At 51.7% G+C, this 18,446-nt stretch overlaps 7 protein-coding genes across 7 annotated transcripts; 4 read left to right on the top strand and 3 right to left on the bottom strand.

The window, feature by feature from the left end:
• Positions 1–379: 379 nt before the first annotated feature.
• HO133_010369 (uncharacterized protein) lies at positions 380–1,154 on the bottom strand (the record flags this gene model as incomplete). Its single annotated transcript, XM_037301222.1, has 2 exons — positions 380–588; positions 677–1,154. The coding sequence occupies 2 exons, from the start codon at positions 1,152–1,154 to the stop codon at positions 380–382; spliced, it is 687 nt and encodes a 228-aa protein (XP_037154039.1).
• Positions 1,155–1,796: 642 nt separating this feature from the next.
• Positions 1,797–2,531, top strand: HO133_010368 (uncharacterized protein; the record flags this gene model as incomplete). Its single annotated transcript, XM_037301221.1, has 2 exons — positions 1,797–1,917; positions 1,981–2,531. The coding sequence occupies 2 exons, from the start codon at positions 1,797–1,799 to the stop codon at positions 2,529–2,531; spliced, it is 672 nt and encodes a 223-aa protein (XP_037154038.1).
• Positions 2,532–4,060: 1,529 nt separating this feature from the next.
• HO133_010367 (uncharacterized protein) lies at positions 4,061–4,939 on the top strand (the record flags this gene model as incomplete). The annotated part of the gene is made up of 1 exon (XM_037301220.1): positions 4,061–4,939. The coding sequence occupies one exon, from the start codon at positions 4,061–4,063 to the stop codon at positions 4,937–4,939; it is 879 nt and encodes a 292-aa protein (XP_037154037.1).
• A 1,129-nt stretch (positions 4,940–6,068) lies between these two features.
• HO133_010366 (uncharacterized protein) lies at positions 6,069–7,256 on the bottom strand (the record flags this gene model as incomplete). The annotated part of the gene is made up of 3 exons (XM_037301219.1): positions 6,069–6,629; positions 6,688–7,196; positions 7,247–7,256. The coding sequence occupies 3 exons, from the start codon at positions 7,254–7,256 to the stop codon at positions 6,069–6,071; spliced, it is 1,080 nt and encodes a 359-aa protein (XP_037154036.1).
• Positions 7,257–7,665: 409 nt separating this feature from the next.
• On the top strand, positions 7,666–8,931 carry HO133_010365 (uncharacterized protein; the record flags this gene model as incomplete). Its single annotated transcript, XM_037301218.1, has 4 exons — positions 7,666–7,801; positions 7,855–7,873; positions 7,944–8,048; positions 8,109–8,931. The coding sequence occupies 4 exons, from the start codon at positions 7,666–7,668 to the stop codon at positions 8,929–8,931; spliced, it is 1,083 nt and encodes a 360-aa protein (XP_037154035.1).
• Positions 8,932–9,176: 245 nt separating this feature from the next.
• On the bottom strand, positions 9,177–12,560 carry HO133_010364 (uncharacterized protein; the record flags this gene model as incomplete). The annotated part of the gene is made up of 3 exons (XM_037301217.1): positions 9,177–9,265; positions 9,335–12,066; positions 12,133–12,560. The coding sequence occupies 3 exons, from the start codon at positions 12,558–12,560 to the stop codon at positions 9,177–9,179; spliced, it is 3,249 nt and encodes a 1,082-aa protein (XP_037154034.1).
• Positions 12,561–15,902: 3,342 nt separating this feature from the next.
• HO133_010363 (uncharacterized protein) lies at positions 15,903–18,253 on the top strand (the record flags this gene model as incomplete). Its single annotated transcript, XM_037301216.1, has 4 exons — positions 15,903–15,960; positions 16,013–17,531; positions 17,584–17,629; positions 17,693–18,253. 4 exons carry the CDS (start codon positions 15,903–15,905, stop codon positions 18,251–18,253), a joined length of 2,184 nt encoding a protein of 727 aa, XP_037154033.1.
• Positions 18,254–18,446: the final 193 nt, after the last annotated feature.

Here is an 18,446-nt window from a genome sequence, read left to right as displayed (position 1 = left end):
AACAATTTCGCGTTCCCGATGGGTATCTTGTCTTCAGCTTTCTAAGTCGACGGGGTATTGTCCGCTTTTCCCCCCCTTGGCCTTCCAGCTACCATGCTTGAGCGGAGCAAAGGATTCGAGGCTTCCCCCCTCCAATCTTATCATCCGCACGGGGGACTTGAGCCGGCGTTTTCTCCCGTCCAGCGGAGAGAGGTGTTCCCGTCTCCTGGCTCGTCTTCCCATAACTGCTGCGACACGTCCGACATCCACAGCCTCATATTCTACCCAAATCTCATGGGCCTATACAGGCAGACAGATTTCGTGATTCAACGACCTCTGGCCTGCTCTTCTCGCTTCACCTCCTCATTATTCCCCTTCTCATCTGTGTAGGTTCGCCCAGCTACCGCTCAAGACCGCTAGCCATCGCAGTCGGTGTCGCCAGTCTTGCGAGATCTTCCTCTCCCGCTTCGACATGAGCCTTTGTAGCTTTCTGGCCCATCGGACTCTCGGTCAACGCCACGAGCTCTTTCAGCATTTTCTCCCGCGTCGTCCGTGTCAATTCTTCAACATCGGCCGCTGTGAGGTGGGCCGTTGGTATCGGCGGTAGTACTATCACAGCCAAATCAGCAAATCTCCTCCGTTCGGTCCACGAAGCGCACAAAGTAACATCGTAGGTAGTAGACGGCGCCCCACTCACCCTTGACCGGTATTCTCCCACTCCTAAACCTCTGCTCCTTCACACTCAGCACGCCCCAATAATTCCCCGCCACAACCGGTACGATATCCACCCCGGCTTTCACCGCCAAATGAAACGCGCCCTTCTTGAACGCCCCCATCTCCGGCCCCTCGGCATAACTCCTCGTGCCCTCCGGGAAGATGAAAACGCTCTGCCTCTCCTCCCGCATCTCCGCGGCCGCTTTGTCGAACGCCGCGTGCGCGGAGGCGGAGTTGGAGCGATCGATGAACACGGTGCCGGAGAGCGCCATGAACCAGCCGAGAAAGGGCACGAGGCGGAGGGAGCGTTTGGCCGTCACGCTGCAGTATGGGGGAAAGATGGTGCCGAGGAGGAGGACGTCGAGTTCGGACTGGTGGTTCCCGATCAGCACGCACGGTCTCGTGTTCAGGTACTCCCCCCCGGAGACGATTTCGAAACGGATGCCCGTGGTCAGCGCCATGGTGTAGTTGAACGCGCGCGCGACGGTCCATTGGCTGATTCGGTGCTTGCCGAATAGACGCAGGGCGACGGAGGCGAAGACGCCGTAGGTAGCGCAGAGGAGTAAGCAGCCGTAGGAGGCGAGGAGGCGAGCGTAGAAGGATGCTGTGGGGACGGAGAAGTAGGAGAGGGTGAAGAAGGTGGTTGTGAGGCCGAGGTAGAAGGCGAGGAGGCGGAGGAGGACCATGAGTATTGTGTGCATTGCTGCGGAGGGAATTGTAGAGAGGTGGCTTGAGGGGATCGTGGGGGTTGTGTGCCTTGTGGGCGTAGGGATTGGAGAGCGGGCTCGACGTGGAGGAGGAATTGGACAGTCCGCGGGTAGCTTAGGTGGGAAAGGTAGACTCTGGCTTCTAGGACCGTAACTCCATGTTTGTGATAAGGGAGAGGTGGTAAATATGAAGGGAATGGGGCTGTGTGACGTGGTGAATGTGATTTGAAAGTGGAGCGTGATACAATTGTTGAGACGCAGGTCTACCCGCCCTCGGCTAAATGCAGTCAATGGGACAGTCACGAGATCACCTATCTCTTCGCATACTATCGGTCCCTTTGCTTTTTGCTTGTTCTAGAATACTTTGAGGAATACCACCATCCACCAATCTGAAGGATGGCAGACGATGTTGAGCTTGGCTCATTCCCCGGGCTCACACCAACCGATCGAGAGAACCTGGCAGGAGGAGATGAGAATTTCAAGCCACACGACTGGGACGATCTCAAAGATATCATAGGTAGTATACATGTATCTTCCTCGAGTGAGCCTGTCTGATTCCCTATTTTTCACCCTGTCGCAGCGACCAACAACCTCGCAATACTGAAGCGGAAACCCTCACACCTACGCCGCTATATTAAATGGACGAACCAGACAAAGAATACGTACGGTTCTATCACTGCATTCATACTTAGCGAGCGACTATATTGGAAGGCTCTACCCTTGGTGAATGGAGAGAGTCCATCGTTTCAGTGCAACAATACCGTCCCATTTACTGACCCCAACGACTACAAAATCCTGCTAAATGATTGGCCCTATGGATTTACTTCCGACGTCACGCATATCGTCATCTGGTCTAAGGTCCGTATACCGGAGCAGAAGCCGGAAGGCTACCTGAGACCGGAATCGGCTGCCTTGGTTGAACGATTCGTGCAGAGGACTTTCGTCGAACCTCTGAGCTCTCAACGATCAAAGGAGGATGTCGCTGGGGACTCTGACCGTCAGCATGATCGAGTGCTCTGGTTCAGGAATTGGACTGGGCTGCAAAGCGTTCGGGGTTTGGAGCATGTGCACGTCCTCGTCCGGGATGCTCCCCGGGATCTACTGGATTCGTGGATTGGAGATCGACCTTAGACGTTGAATATGGAGAGCGGTACTGCTTGCAGCTACAATATGGCGAAAGGGTCCGCTTGATTGTACGAACGGAAGGGAAGGAGAGGGGAAGGGATGGAGGTGTGGGATGCATCGCACTCCGGGAGAAGGTCTCGACGCCGAGGAAATTGAGATGTCGAAATATTGCCTAATAGAACAGCCTGCATTCGAGGAGGATGGAACTTGAAACGTGACTGCTACCCACGAGATCACCAAAGCAGCATGAGCGGGTTCAGCCTCATGTAGGGACTGAGTGGTATGGACGACGCTGCCACCGTCAACAAAATGAACGCTGAGGCGAAAAAGCCCAGCGACGACCTGATTTCATGCTAAGGGTATATGCAAATCAGCCAGACAGAAAGCGGTACCGTACTCGCCATGACACACTGACGGCATCAATCCATTCTGAATCGGCCACCAGAATGGCGGCCCACATCTTCGAAAGAACGGGATACGTGAGTATGCATAGATACCACAGAAAGGAGACATTGTGTGATGTCGCCGTGGAAGGGACAGGTTCATTGAGGGTTTGTGAGAGCAATAGAGCAAAGATATGAACATTCATATGAGTCAATGTCAAGGCTCTTGGCGTAGGATATAGATCAGAGCTGTGCTTGCAGAGCACTGAAGGAAGGCATTTAGACTACAGGGACTGGACTTCTAGTATGTTTTCTAGCTCAAAGCAGATACGGTCCTCTTGACTACTTCCAAGAAAACTCCAGGCTTTAAATCTCTTCCTGGCGCCCAGGTCTCGTAGATGGGTAGAGAGCAGGCAGCAAAGTAATTAAAAGAAATTTTCATCACTGCTGATGTGCTCAGTACCTTGGACTGAAGAAAGGGGGAACGCCAAGAATTGAGCCATATCTCGACACGCCGCCTTGGCCAGCCTCGAACTGAGAATTGCATTGGAAGAAGTCACATAAACACATCAGTGTCTCCATGAAGTGCAGCATGACCATGAGTACCTTCTCATAAGACGCACAGATGAGAATCACGTGAAGCTCTGTCGGAGTTTGACAATGCCACGCCCGGACGTTTTGAGCACATTTTGACATGATGCCAAGGACATCGAACACTCGAGACGGTAACACAACTCCTTGGCAAGGCCTCAAACATGAAAATATCAGCCTAGAACTGCCAGATGAGAGGAAAGCGAGCAATTTAAGTGAGCCAAAGCATGCCAAGGGCCGATATGAGAGCAATCTGTAGCGTGAGATGAAAAATTTCTTACCCTCCAGTGACTCCAAGAGCCTGCCATGGTGAGGGAGCATGCCGTACGTTCACCATTGTCTTGGTAGCGAGTGACTCACGGCTAAGATATAAGACCCCTTCGTAGGACGAAGAATTTCTTCTCCATCCAACAACTCTGTGCATGAGACTGATAGCTTTCACACACAGTGTAGAAGCAGTGAGATATCAAAATCTTACCCGGTTGAACTGCTTACATTCAAGGTCGTACGACGTTGATACGTGACTGTTCTTCGCAAAATTATCATCAGGAAAACATCATCATGGAGAGGATCAGCCCGAGGAAACAGGGCGTGATTGAAGGCAAAATTGCGGATATCACCATGAAAACCAACAACAATGAGGGCATAGATCCCATTGAACTGATTGCACGTATCAAGAATTTGCAAATCAGCCAAGGTAGTGGTCATACTACCTTCACCACCCCCAAAGCAGCATCGTCTAAAGTCGAAAAGCGCCCCTGGCCGACCAACTGGCCGGTCAAGCAAGACATGTATGCACACTTCAACATCACCACGGAGCGGCACAGAGAAAACATGTGCTTGCTTCTCCAGGACTTTGCCCTCAAAGCGAGGCATACTGCGCGCTTGACCCGTAACTGGGAAGGCGGAGAAGTATGGCCAACAGTCGTCGAACCAGCAGCTCTCGAGCTGTCCGAGACCATGAACAACTACGGTATCGACTGGCGCAATGTCCAATACCGGCCAGATTATGCCGAAGAGCTAGATTTTGTGTGGAGGTGCTGGTCTACCGAACTGTCAGCGAACCACATCAACCACAAGATCATCTGGGAGTATGTCACTGGCATAGCCCGCACATGGGACCAAGGCCGAAAAGCAAGCGGCGTCTGGTTCCACAACGATGAGGAGGAACATCGCAAGAAACGGTGTCCCGGTAGAAACTACCACCTCGTCAAAAACCTACGAGTCCCAACCATACCACAAGCGATCCGAACGAACAAGTTCATCGGGGTTGGAGACGACGAGACCGCATGCATCTGCTCGCGTCCGTCACCACAGTGCCACAGGCGCTGCGTTCACAGAGAACAAATAGCAAGAATCAAGTACCTCAAGAAAAAAAACCGTGAGGCGATCCCTGCTCCTGTCGCAGAGGACATGGACGAACTTGATTGCATCGAATGATTGCCGTCTTTCCCACAATCATTCACCACCACAGAAAACCTCGAATCCGGATCCGGACCCTTCGCTAAGGCAAGGCCTACCGACCGGAGGGAACCGAGCGGCTGCCGCATAACCCCAACAGCTACTCGACAAAAAAACCACCTCGAATCCACTGCGGAGCCTCGCTAAGGCAGGCCTACCGTCCGGAGGGCAAGAGTGACTTGTCCGAGCCACCACAGTCACTCACCAAACATCACCTCGAATCCCATGCGGAGCCTCGCTAAGGCAGGCCTACCGTCCGGAGGGTCACCGAGCGATCGTCCGCGTCACCACGATCGACTCACTGAATACAAATGTCCAGCCATCCCTAGCGTCAAGTACCAAGGGCACAGGCGGGAGGCGCTGACCACGGGAGCGCCCCTCCAGCAACGGACTGGCACCTTTTCGCGGTGTTGGGGATAAGTAGCTCTCCTTGCAAGGAGGGTGAAACTAAGTCCGGTCCGGGATGTTACAGCACCCATCATGTTGTACTCCAACCAGCCGAGCTTTCGGGCTTTGGCTTCGAGCGAGTTGTTCGGTTTCGGTCTGGTAAGCTCTTCCCACGGTCTCTTTGAGTTTCCATGGGCTAACTCGTGCTTCAAACTCCTATCAATTGCAACCAATGTCGAGCATTCCACCATGCTCCAGCATCTCACCCAAGCTCATCGTCTTTTCCGAGCGTCCCAGAATCACTCGGTTCCTGTCAATTTCCGCCTACTGCGACAGCACCATCACGGCTCTCGACGTCAGCCCTGCAAAGCTACTGGCTTCAGGTCCGCCCTTCATCCGCCATCCGCTACTCTGCTCCACCAGCTCCTTGGTCTCCTTCCGACAGTCTGCAGCTGAACCACTATCTCACTGGTGCTTTCGCATCACTTCGAACATTTGTCATCCCACTGTATTCCTCTTAGGTCGAACTTGGACGATGGAAGCAGGAAGGAGAAAAGGCTATCGATCTACCATCACCAAGTCCATATAGATTGAGATAGACTCAATCCAAACAAGCTTTTTCCAACTCTTTTGTGCATCCGCTGGAGAATTGCCAGCATGCGAAAAAAGGCAGCTGGGGTTACCCATATTTACTTTTCATTATCAGACTGTTCCAACACTGTTAGCATTGAAATGCCACACCCTTTCTCTGTACCATGTTATCTCCTCCACCCGCAAAGCCTGTTCCCTCACTTCTCAGTTCCACCGTTCCTGACTTCACTGCCCCTTTTTCTGCTCTGGCTCCATCTTCTCCGTCCTTCGCCGTGATTTTCTTACCCGAAAGATCAGTCTCACAGACATAGCATACCACCCGGTTCTTCGCCTCTTGTTTGGTAGGAGAAGCGTGAGGATCTGGGGGGCCCTCGTCGGGTGACATGAACTTCGCAGCGCAGGGTTTGCAGAGAACGTGGCCACACGGTATAGTAAGGATTGCTTTGATGGTATTAGTGAGATTCTTTTCGCATGCCGGACATATGCACGTTGGTGGTTCTGTTGGCGAGGAAGCATTCGGGATGGTCTTGAAGTTGATCGTGATTATGGATTTGAGCGACAGGGAGTGTTTATTCTCAGTAGACGAGGCTGGACAGAGAGGCGATAGCTTCGCAGCTTTGCTTGCTTGCGAATGGTTTGTTGACGGCGTGAGAGATGGTACCCAGAATGAGGGAAGCGTTGGCTTAGCGGACTAGGACAGTCAGCTGGCCGTGCACACCAATGTAAGACATATACCACCTATCTCGTACCTTCTCTTCATCAAGTGCCTTCCTCGCCTTCGCTCTCTCCTCCTTCGCATTCTTCAACATCTCGTCCTCATCGAGCTCGAACTTCCGTTTCACACCTCTGCCCTCACTCCGCTCCATCTCTTCAGACGCATTACTCTTCCCCTCCTTCTTCCCACCACCCTCCAAACCCATCATAGTCTTTTCAAACTGCGCAATTGCCCTTTCCTCCTCCTCCGCTCCTCGATCCAACTCTTCCTCCTCTACCTCCCTTTGCCGTCGCTCACCTTCCTTCTTCAACCGTTTGATCTCCTTCCCCTGCGCAAGCAGATTGCTGACGGCACACTCCCTGCAGAAGATGTCACCGTTCGAGGCGCATGCTACAGGATCTCGGGCGATTCGGAGGCAGAGCTGGCACGAAGCAAAGGGTAGGAAGGAGTCTCGGGAGAGACGAGTGGCTTGAGATCCCCAGGTCGACTTGAGAAGTGATCGTTCATGGGAAGTGAAGAAGGCGAGAGAGGTGTTTCGTTTGCCTGGAGCTGAACTAAGTATCTATCATCAAGCACTGAGATAGCTGACTTACTATGAGCCATCTCCGTGCAGAGAAGGCTGTTTAGTATGGCCTTGGAAGCCGAAGTTTTGGAGATTGGAGTTACTACGTTAGGTGCATTGGGTTATCCCCTCATGCTGAATCAAATACCACCGTTGAATCCGGAGATCGACTCTACAGCCGAGGAATTTGATAAAAAATGTTTGGTACGATTGAAGCTGGAAGAGTGTAATTCTGCACAAAAATTGTCACCAATAGCGATTGTTGAAAGCAGGTACCCGCGCCTAAATTTCTAAGCGCCGGCAAAATTCGAGAATGCGGAATTTGACTGGCAAAAAAAAACAAACAACAAGCATGAAGCATCTGCCTTTTTGCGCTCTTTCATTGATCGTCTGATGGCGGACGACCCTCCGCCACCCAGCCTGCTATGGCGCTCAGGCTCCACAGCGATCATGGGCTTCGTAGGAACCCTAACACAGGCATTCATGCACGGGCCTAATTGGCAAGACGCCCATGGGCTCGACGGATTTCTGGAGCTGTTGGATAAGAGAGCAAATGTGGATGGCAGACAGAGAGGCCTCATCACCGGTATGCCGCAACGAGTCGTTGATGTGGCCTTGATACTGACTAATGCTTCTCAGTATCGAACCACATCTGCGTGTACGTACGTATCACGAAATCAAAACATCATGCCCCACCCCTCCACCAGCTCATGAATGCCATTTTCCAGCATTGACGACCCTCTAATATGGGGTGTCCTGCCCCTCCGCTACCATTTCAACCCCAGCAATCACCGCTGGTCCCTCGGCAGCTACGACATCGTCTTCAAAAACAAGTCCGCCCCCCCTCCTGTCTATAATCCCTCGCAACAAATCTAACAAAACCCCAATCATAGAGCCATGTCCACCTTCTTCGTCCTCGGCCAAGTCCTCCCCACGCACCGCCTCCACAAAGATCCGCACGGCGGGCCCTTCCAACCCACCCTCCGCGAAGCCGTCCGCCTGCTCTCCCGTCCTCCTTTCTCCCCTACAAGCTCCGCCCTACCAGTCGACCGCTCGTTAAATTCGCCGGATATCTCAGACCCTTTTTCTTCCCCCAACGACCACTTCACCTACACAACCGACGGTATCGACACCTTCCCTGCGCCCTCTGCATACGCAACGCGGCAGTACAGCTGGATCCACATCTTTCCCGAAGGCCGCGTGCATCAGCACCCGCAGAAGGCGATGCGGTATTTCAAGTGGGGCGTCGCGCGCCTGATACTCGAGCCGGATGTTTGTCCTGATATAGTACCCATGTGGGTTGAGGGTAATGATGAAATCATGCATGAGAACCGAGCCGCGCCGCGGTGGCTGCCAAGGGCTGGGAAAAGATGCGGGGTGTGGTTTGGGGAGAATGTCGGAGGGGAGAGCGAGGGGAATGTGTTTCATGAACTGAGGGAGAGGTGGCGGAGGTTAGTAGAGGATGAGAGGCGGACGACAAAGGCTGATCAGGAGTTGGAAGTGGGAGTCTTGAGCGAGGAGTTAAAGTATGGTCCCGAGGCCGTGAAGTTGAGGGAGGAATGTACGATGCAAGTCCGTGGTGCAGTCCTGAGGGTGAGGAAGGAGCGCGGGCTGCCGGATGAAGATCCTAAAGAAGGGCTTGTTGAGACATGGAGGGCAGAGGGAGGTAAGAGAGAGGGTCAAATGGACGATGGAAGCTTAATCAAGGATACCTAAAAAGTTGAGTATGGTTTGACTATAGACAGATTCACTCATACTATAGAAGTGCTTTTTCAGCATTCCTCAAGACGCCAGATAGATATTAGAAACGATAAAAACCCATGCAGGACACAACGCTTCGGCTAGAATAGGTATCTTGCGAGGTAAATATCAAACCACAAATCACCACATAAATCAAATGGGAATAGACATGCTCGAAGCGGCTTTTCCGAATAAGAACAGCGGAAACAGATAAAAGAGCACTACATGTCCATCAAATCGTCAAATGCACTTCGTTGGTTAGTGAGAGGCGGTGCTTTTCCTTCCAGCGCCGCTGCGAATTCCTCTCGGTCTGCGAAAGCCAAGGTCAGCTGGGCGTTCCTAGCTCGTCATTGAGCAGGAACAAGACGCGTTTACGTACCTCTTACGCTTTCAAAAGCAATAGTAACAGGCCCCACCTTCTTTCCCGCCTCTTTCTCTCTACTATCCCTTGCCACAAGATTCGCCATGTCAACCTTTCTGCCCCGATCATACTCGGTCTTCCGAAAACTAGCACGGTTCGTGTCTTTCGAATGTGCCAGACCATCCCTCGGTACTTGCATGCTGATCCACTTATCCTCGACCTTGTCTTCCCACCGGCTGACAAGACGCACAGTATTGCCTTTGAGCCAGAGCTGTACTTCGGCGGTTCCTTTGTTTGATTTGGTGCTGCCGAACTTCTTGGGCGGCTTGGTCGTGATGTAATGGGCGCGGCGAGAGAAGATGAGTTCGTGATTGCCGGTGAGGGCGGACATGAAGCCGAAGCTTACTGCTTCGTCGTCAAAGTCGAGAGGGGTGTTGCCGACGCGTTTTTCGCAGTGGGAAAAGTGGGGCGGCTCATCAGGAGGGGGTTTGTAGAGCTTGTCGACGAAGCTGGAGACATAGTCTGTGTAGTAGACTTGAGGCAGGCGGACGCGGAGGGCTGAGCGGTCGAATTGATAGTCTGTGTCTCGGTACGTGTAAAAGAGCTCGCTATACCGCCAATCGAAGCGAGTGTGGGTTAAGAGAAGGGCTTTGTAGTTTTTTGGATTCGGTTCGGTGTCGGAAATGTTATAGACGAAGCGGGGATCGGTACCAGCAGTGGAGAAAATAGGGGCAATGGAGAGGCGCAGGACGGTCTGCTCGAAGTCGGTGGCGTCTTGGCAATTACGGAAAAGGAGTTGTAGGGCGATGTTCGGGTTGCTGTCATCGTAGACATAAGTGTAGATTTTATTGTAGTTGCCGTCTGTCTTGTCGGCCTTTTCGTGCGTACAATCGGACCATTTCACCGTAAGTTGTCGTGCTAAACCTTCTCGTCGGATTTGGACTCGACTTAGAGGCAAGAACAGCTCCGTGCACCAAGGTCTTGGCTCGCCGGCAGATGAGCTGATGACTACTCTCCTCGTCATTCGCCATCCCTCCTTGCTGGTCGTCTCAAGGACGCGAAGATCGCATGAGCGGAAGATTTGTCGAGGACTCATCGGCTTCATCGTCGACGCTTTTAGCTGCTCAAAGACTTCTACAGAGCTCTTAAACAGCAGAGTCTCAGTAGCTTTCTCAAACTGCCGAGGCTCTCTCCTTTTCACAGCGTCAAAGTAGGCTCTCGGAATGTACATGAATTGTTGGAGGTCGTCTTCATTGGTAAATGCCACGGTAATGTTCATCCGGCCAAAATTTAGCGGTATGGCGTCTCTGGGACTTATGCCTGATCCTGCAAAAGGGCTCACAGGCAACCCCTTGTCTTGCAGGTCTTCGATAGTAAAGTCGCGTGTCAGACATAATGTTCCGCTTTGATTGCAGAGGGTGACTTTCGGTTCACTTTCGCCTTCCTTGGTGGACAGAAGCAACATGTAAGGAGCACCCTTTGACCTCATCCTGTATCTTTTCCCACCGATGGCTGCATTGACGAACGTTCGGAAGAGCACTTGTTCGTCTTCTTCTCCTGCGTCGTCTTGTTCGACTGTAATCCATCGACCGTTCTCCAGACCGGGTAGGAGGTCCTCCTCATCATACGTCTCTTCTTCTGGTTGAAGAAGCTCCCATATGTTGTAATTCTGGCACAGGAGTGTATCCTTTTCTGGCGCGTCAACGGGTTGGAAGTCGCTCAGGTCTTCGCTAATGCCATCTGAAAGGTTGTAAAACATTTTCCTGTTCTCGTCTGTCATCAAAGATGCCTTGTCGTTATCGTCTTTCAATATTATGTTGTAAAGTATCCACGAAGCCTTCAGCAGGTCAACGTAAGCTTGATTAATTGCAGATCTCCCTCCTCCAGAAACTCCGGAAACGCTGAGGCTTCCGCGTGTACTCATGTACTGGGACCGCTCATCTACTCTCGTATTAAACCTTGCCTTCAGTAGCCACCAAGTGGCCACTCTCAGCCAATCTCTCGCATTCAACCTCCGAATCTTTAGTTCGTCCTCTGCAAGCTCTTGGAACCGCTCTTTGAGAGCATCATGAGGTCTATGCACGGGGTCTTGCCGTACGATTCGTAATGGCCTTGCTGACTGCTCTCTTTGCCGGACTCTGGCCAACTCTTGCATTGCTTCAGCTACGACGTCAACAACGTTAGGAGCTTTGCTGCCAACTCCATTGCTCTTCATTACCGATTCTCCGCTAGTCGACATTAGTCTTTTCGAGCGAGGCTTCTTCAGGTCGTCACCAGCAGGACTACTTCTCGGTATCTCCCTGGTGTAATCCTCGGAAATCCTAGGGCTCGGTGGAAAAGCTTTGAGGCCATGATCTATACTCGCCGATGACTCCTTTCTCATCTTACCCATTTGGGTAGGGGTCTTCTTGAATATGGGAACCTCTTTGGCCATTTTGGGCGATCCGAATTCTGACATCTCTTCTTCGCTTGTTGTTGAAGGTGTCGTCTCAGGCGATACGCTCGACATATTATCCACCAGTGTCGCTCCAGTGAACGCGCGCCGTAAACCTTGTAATCCCAGGCCCTCAACCTCTGGAGACCCATTGCGGCCAGCCTGTGGGGCAGTCTTAGCTTTTTGAAGAGGGCTGAGTTCATCGACCTCGTCTTCTTCCTCCTTATCCTGACTTTGGGCTTGGGGAGCGGAAGTCGAAGCTTCTTGTCTTTCGAGTGCCTTTATCATCGATGTTTCTATCCTGGCAAGAGAAGAGCTGCGTCAAGGTTGTTAGCGTAGGTCTATAGATGGGACAAAGTAAGGCTAGGACGTCAATACTTACTTCCCGATAGAGCTCATGCATAGACTAATGTTGCATGTGTGCACCATAATCTTTGACTTCAGCTCTGCGATCTCCCCTTGTTTCCCCACCCATTTCAGCTTCCTCCAGAACTGCAAGCCATCTCCGACGCCCAGCTCTCGGTATTTGATCACTAGCTTTTGCAGTTGACGCAGGGTGTCAAAGCAGTTTGCCAAGCATCGTTCCAGTGTCTGCTTTCTATTGTCACCCAGCCTGTCCAGAAAGGACTTGTCGGAGTTGACATCGTCCCGTAGTGTGCGCAGACAAGCTTGCAGTGAAGCTAGCTCATTGACCAGCTGTCTGAAGTCATCGGGCGCCTCGCGCGCAACGAGGAAGCAGTTGTGATAGAGGTCCCAAGCAAGCTTCGTAACGGCTAAAAGATCCCCAATGCCCCAATTTATCATAGACATACTGGTTGAGCTAGGGAACTTGTCGCATGTCTGTTGTTGGAGCGCAAGTGCGGGCGATCTTGCGCAATGTTTCGGACCGAAAGCGCTTGAGGATGGGCGAGGTGTGTATGCCTTCTCCTCAGAATCGATTTGTATGGCTATCGGTAGCTGGTAGGGTGGTAGGCAAATCTGTAAGGTTCAGGTTGGGTTGCGCTGGCTTCAAGGCGGACACGAGCCAGGCACACGAGACTGGCTAACCGGGAGATGAAGGTGGGGGTGGCTGTGAGGAAATATCCGAGGGTGCTCTGTTGTTGAATGAAACAGAGATATATGAAATTCGCTAAAAACGCAAGGCAGAAGTAGTGTGTTCGTGGAGGATGGGTGCTGAGAAGTCGTTGGAAAGCAGCGAGTGCTATACAAGATATGGTACTCGTATGTGGGGTTCGAGCTTTAACTCCGACCTTCTGCTGACTGCTTAGGTCTTAGATTTAGGTGCCTCCGAGGCCACCATCACCAGCCTAGGGCCCTAGAAGTACCTTAGATAGTCAACTCCAACACTCTAAACAATCCTGAAACCACTTGACAGGGATAACGCTAATCCCCAAACTCTTGACCAAGTCGCATCCACCGATTGCTCCACCATCCTCATCATTTCATCATTGCTTCCAATTCCGACTAGCCATGGCCAGGATGTGCTTTGACCGCTGGCTTTGCTGTTGTAGAGCTGGCGAGGCCAGGAGTCTGGGACATCTTAGATGATCCCTCGGCCGAGACCGACAATATACTCCGCCAACGGGCATAGCCATGGGCTAATCTTCCTGTCTAGGTATGCCAACTTTGAAGGCTTTTTATAACCTCGATTCGTGCTTGTCATAGCATATAGTCGTCTTTCTTCCAGGAGAAATGACTGCTCTAACGCTCAGACTTTCGCGCGAAGAATGCGCTATATGGAGCTAGCAGTGCCAAGTCAATGTTCTTGGGCGCAGGCGAGCATTATCTCTCCCGTATAGAGTGCGATTGACTTCATCGCTCTGAATGCGGAGAGGGTTGGGGTACGGCGTGCAGCTTGAGATGTCGTTCGGATGATGACGACGGCATGCATGAGAGCTAAAAGTCTAGAACCGAGAGATGCCAGTTGATTGCGGGACCTGCATTTGCACCCTACTGTACATTCTGGGAGCATCATTTATGTAGAGTGTAAGGCGGTCACGACTGGTCTTGATACCGAGGGTTTGAAAACAGACGGTCTCGCTCCAACAAAAATTGGCTTCCAAACTCGGTCTGCAAATCCATTTATTGCTCCCCTCCAAATATCACCAACTCACGCACTGGAATTTCTTATAATGGAACAAGTACAAACGGCATTAAGCGTTTTCAGAACATACTCTACGCATAGAATACATCCGGGTCAAGTCGCTTTGCTCCCCCAGTTCCATAAACAACGCGACCAAGTACCAGATTCTTAGGTCGTACCTCGGACATTCAAGACTCAAGCTACATTGAGCTGTTTACGGAATTACCCCCCTTGAGAGACTGATGGGGATTTCTGTGAGTCTCGTTCGATCGATCAGAATACCGTCCGGCGAGCCTAATATCCATCCGAGCTACGACGGTGACTTGATTGCCAACGGACCATCTATGCTGCTTCGAAATGGTGTTTCTTTTTTTGGAGAGGTCTGCTCATTTGACCCTTTGTATGAAGCTAGGTCCTGATTTCACCTAGCGATAGCTTTACACATCTCCTCTGCTCTAACGAGGAAGCCACAGAACAATACTACTGCGCAGCACATGACAACCGCGGTATTTGGAATAATTGTCCCGTAGGATGCTAAGATTGATAGGGAAAATAGGAGTGCAAGTCTTTCCGAAATGGGAGATTGGAAGTAGCCTTGATGGGATTGAGAAGCCGATGAAAGGATGATTGATCTGATGAGAAATTATAAGGGAACGAGCTCCGTCTACAAACAAAGATTGCTCGAGCGCTCAAATTGTTTATATTTTCAACATGGACCTTGGCCCAAAAATGTCGCAAGTTGAGCGACTGCTCAGTCGCAGAGATCTCGACCCAGCTCATCAGGGAGATGAAAACCCGTATCAGAGCCATCGGCGTGGCTTTTCGGAACCGGACACGAATCTGCATTGGGCTGATTCGCGATCTACGTGTCGGACTACGCTGCTTTCATTGCCAAGAGTTGGTGGTGACTTTTGATCCTTGATCTTACGACCATATCCTCGGCTCCGCCGGTCTGATGGCACGGCCGAAACGGTGAGTACTGTAGTCCATGATATGGCAATAGCCAAAGAAGCAGGGAAGCAGAGAAGCAGGGAGAAAGCCGTGTCCAACATAGAACGGAAGGTGGAGAAAACGTATCATGGGAGTGAGATTCAGGATGACAAACAAAGAGATACCGTAGCTGCGGGTCGAAAGAAGTGCCAGGCCGACCTTCAACCTAGCTTTCCCATCTTATCTTCTCACAGGTCGTTGATCTAGTCTTTATCGTCAGTGATTCCAGAGATTCTTCAATTTAGCTCGCAACCGATGAAAAAGTGGCACACTTCGAAAAAAGCAGCAAATTGGACCATGTTGTAAACGCTCACGTTTTTCTGATTTTTCACTGGGCTTGGGATGCGGTGTGGAAAACGTGCTGGAAGAATACCCTGCAAATTGAGGACCGCAGCCCAGATTACGGCTTCTAAAGTACGACCCGGAAGCCATAACGTGCCGTAAAGATTCCGTGAGAACCAAAAGCCCATCGGACCCCGAAAACTTCCCGTGAAATTGTGAATAAATCCAAATTCTGCCGCGCCATGAGCATCGCTCCTTGGATCTTGACTCTTGAATAGTGACCAAAGTATGGTAGGATTCCTGTAGAAGGATGCCAATGAAATTGGAGTGGTCACGGTCAAGGACTGAGCAGCGACTGTTGGAGATGAGCAGTATGAGAACCACCTGGATGAATGAAGCGTGTCTTCCTGAAATTCAGCAGGGGAAATATGTTGTAGCTGTTCGAGCACGCTGATGATACTGTAATCGCGATGATCGACGACGCTAATGCAGGCAATCTGCAACGCCACATCTCAGCCTCACTGAGTTCGTCATTCAGGCGCAGGTACCGAAATCTTCCATAATACTCTACTCCGCTCATGTTTGTGAGCGCCAAGGATCGCACACAGCCTCAACATGTCTTACATATCTTCAATTCCTCTGACCCGCATTCACTTCAATCATTTTATTCTCCCTTCTCCTCCTCCTCCTCTTCCTTCTCCTCCTCCCTACATTCCGAGTCTTTGGCAGCCTTTTCCTTAGATTTCATACGATCTCTCTTTTCGTTGTTGAAGCTAGATTCGCGAAACCCTCCAGTCATGTCGTATCCTCCATCTCAAGGTGGCTATCCACAGCAATATGGCGCTCCTCCTCCACGTAAGTATACTGGTTTTCATCTGCCATTTGGAACTCACTCACTGTTGGACAGAGGGATACCAGCAACCTCCACCGAACCAATACCCTCCTCAAGGATACCCACCTCAACACCAGAGCTATGGTCCCCCTCCTCCACCATCTCAAGGCTATGGGCAGGGTGGCCAGAGTGGAGCCCCACACGGAGGGTATCTACAAGGTGCTACAATCGGACCAGGTCGGCCGCCTCCGTCACAGCAGCAGCAGCAGGGAGGATATGCACCGCAGGCCCATTACAACCAGGGCTACCCACCACCCCAACAACCACCGTACGGAGCTCCTTCTCACAGTCCATACCCTCTTCAGCAAGGATACCCTCCACCTCAACAGCCTTATGGGGCTCCTCCTCAGAGCCCAAATCCACAGCAGCAAGGGCATCCTCCCTCCCAACAGTCACCTTACGGAGCACCACCGCCCCAAGGCCAATATTTACCACAGCAGTATGGTGCCCCTACTCCAAATCAGCGATATGGACAACCTCCACCACCACAGCAAAACACTTATGGTGCCCCACCCCAAGCGTTACCTTATGGAGCTCCGCCACCTCAATCTTACGGCGCCCCTCAGACAGTGCCGACTCCACCTTCGCCTGGATACGTCCCTGGCCAAGTAGCCCATGTCGATATGTCTCGTCAAGCAGACGAGTGTCGGAAAGCCATGAAAGGGCTCGGTACGGATGAAGCTGCACTTATCAGAGTTCTGACAAGAATCGCACCACTCGAAGTCCCAGTCATAAAGGAGACTTTCCGACAACGGCATGGCCGCGACCTAGAACACGATGTCCAAAAGGAAGTGAGCGGACATTTTGAGCTCTGCCTTCTCTCTATCCTTCGAGGTCCCCTTCAACAAGACGTCTGGTGTTTGAATAAAGCCCTCAAAGGTGCCGGAACCGACGAGGATCTCCTCAACGAAGTTCTAATCGGCCGCTCCAACGCCGATATGCAAGCCATCAAACAAGCCTACCACCACACTTATCACCGCAGTCTTGAGCACGACGTCCGCGATGACCTTTCTGCTAAGACTGAACGTCTCTTCTCTATGATACTCTCCGCTACCCGACAAGAAGAATCAGCCCCAGTGATCCCTCAATCGATCGAAGCAGACGTCACCGAAATCCACCGCTGTACAGAAGCTAGAGTAGGCGCCGAACAATTGACCGTCTGTTCCATCCTCAGCAAGCGCTCTGACGCGCAGGTTCGTGCAATTGCCCACGCATACGAACACAGATACCGACGGTCGCTTGAAAAGGTCTTTATCCACGAATTCTCGGGTCATATGGAAGACGTTCTCGTGCAAATGGTCCGATGCGGGACTGATAGGGCGATGCGGGACGCTATCAACATCGAGCATGCCATGGCAGGGATGGGGACGAAGGATGAAATGTTGGTTACCAGGATCGTGAAGCTGCATTGGAACCCGGCGCATCTGCAGCAAGTAAAAGGGGCGTATAAGGCGAGGTATAGGCAGGATCTGATTGGGAGAGTTCGGGGGGAAACGAGTGGAGATTACGGGAGGTGTTTGGTCGCTATGTTGCAGTGAGTTTGAGGGCTGGAGTTGTGGACTGCACTTGGATGGCTTGGCTTGAAGGCATGCTCTACACCATGGCAAGCAGCTGCAGGTCGAGCTCATCATAGTACGTTTGCTCTGCAACTCAATGAATTACATTTCTAGCTAAGCCTTTGCTACTTAGCGCCAGGGAAAGCTGCCAGGGAAAGGGACAGCCCTGGGCACTGGCGTCCTCTCAATTAATCATAGGCAACGAGCCAATAATCTGGCAACAGACGTGCAGAAACAGAGCGAACTAAGATCTTCGAAGACCATAAATCTCGAAGTTCGTGCTGATAATGTCAACATTCAAGGGGTTTCCACCACTCCAACTGCCACTTTTCCTGGCGGTACACCTGGGGCGCGAGGTTCTAATCACATTCAGATTCCGAAATTCCTTCCTCTCATAAACTTCCCTATAATGGACTTGGCTGCGAAAGAGACGGCACCAACTTCAACTAGACAACTACGCGCAGAGCAAGACGCGTCCGTCATCGAAACCACCAATCGGAACAATGCAGATGATAGCAACTATAGAGCTCTTGCGGAAGAGGCCTCGTCGGACGCGAGTGAGCGTACTAGACCAGAAGAGATTCCCGTCGAGGGCATGTCACTTCTAGAAGTGATCAAGACCAATCTTGAACGCAGAAGAGCAGCATTCCAGGCTCTATCCTGCCGGCTTCGGATGCACTCTGCGGTGTTTGAGGTATAGACGTCACTGTTCGAGTAGCATCGAAGGCCTATCGAGGTCTTGTAACACGATGTTGCGCTGAGTCGCGCAACAGCTTGTTCACGTCTACGTTCGGGATGATAGAGCTCCTGGGAATCGACCACCGTCGGTTTTCTGGGACTCAAAAGCAGCCGCCACGGGACGGAAGGATACGAAACAAGCTATCCCCCCCAAT

Source organism: Letharia lupina (genome assembly GCF_014066315.1).
Source record: "Letharia lupina isolate WasteWater1 chromosome Unknown contig_8, whole genome shotgun sequence".
Lineage (NCBI taxonomy): Eukaryota > Fungi > Ascomycota > Lecanoromycetes > Lecanorales > Parmeliaceae > Letharia > Letharia lupina.
Note: the sequence above shows the minus strand (reverse complement) of the source record. Positions and strands in the feature narration are given on the sequence as shown.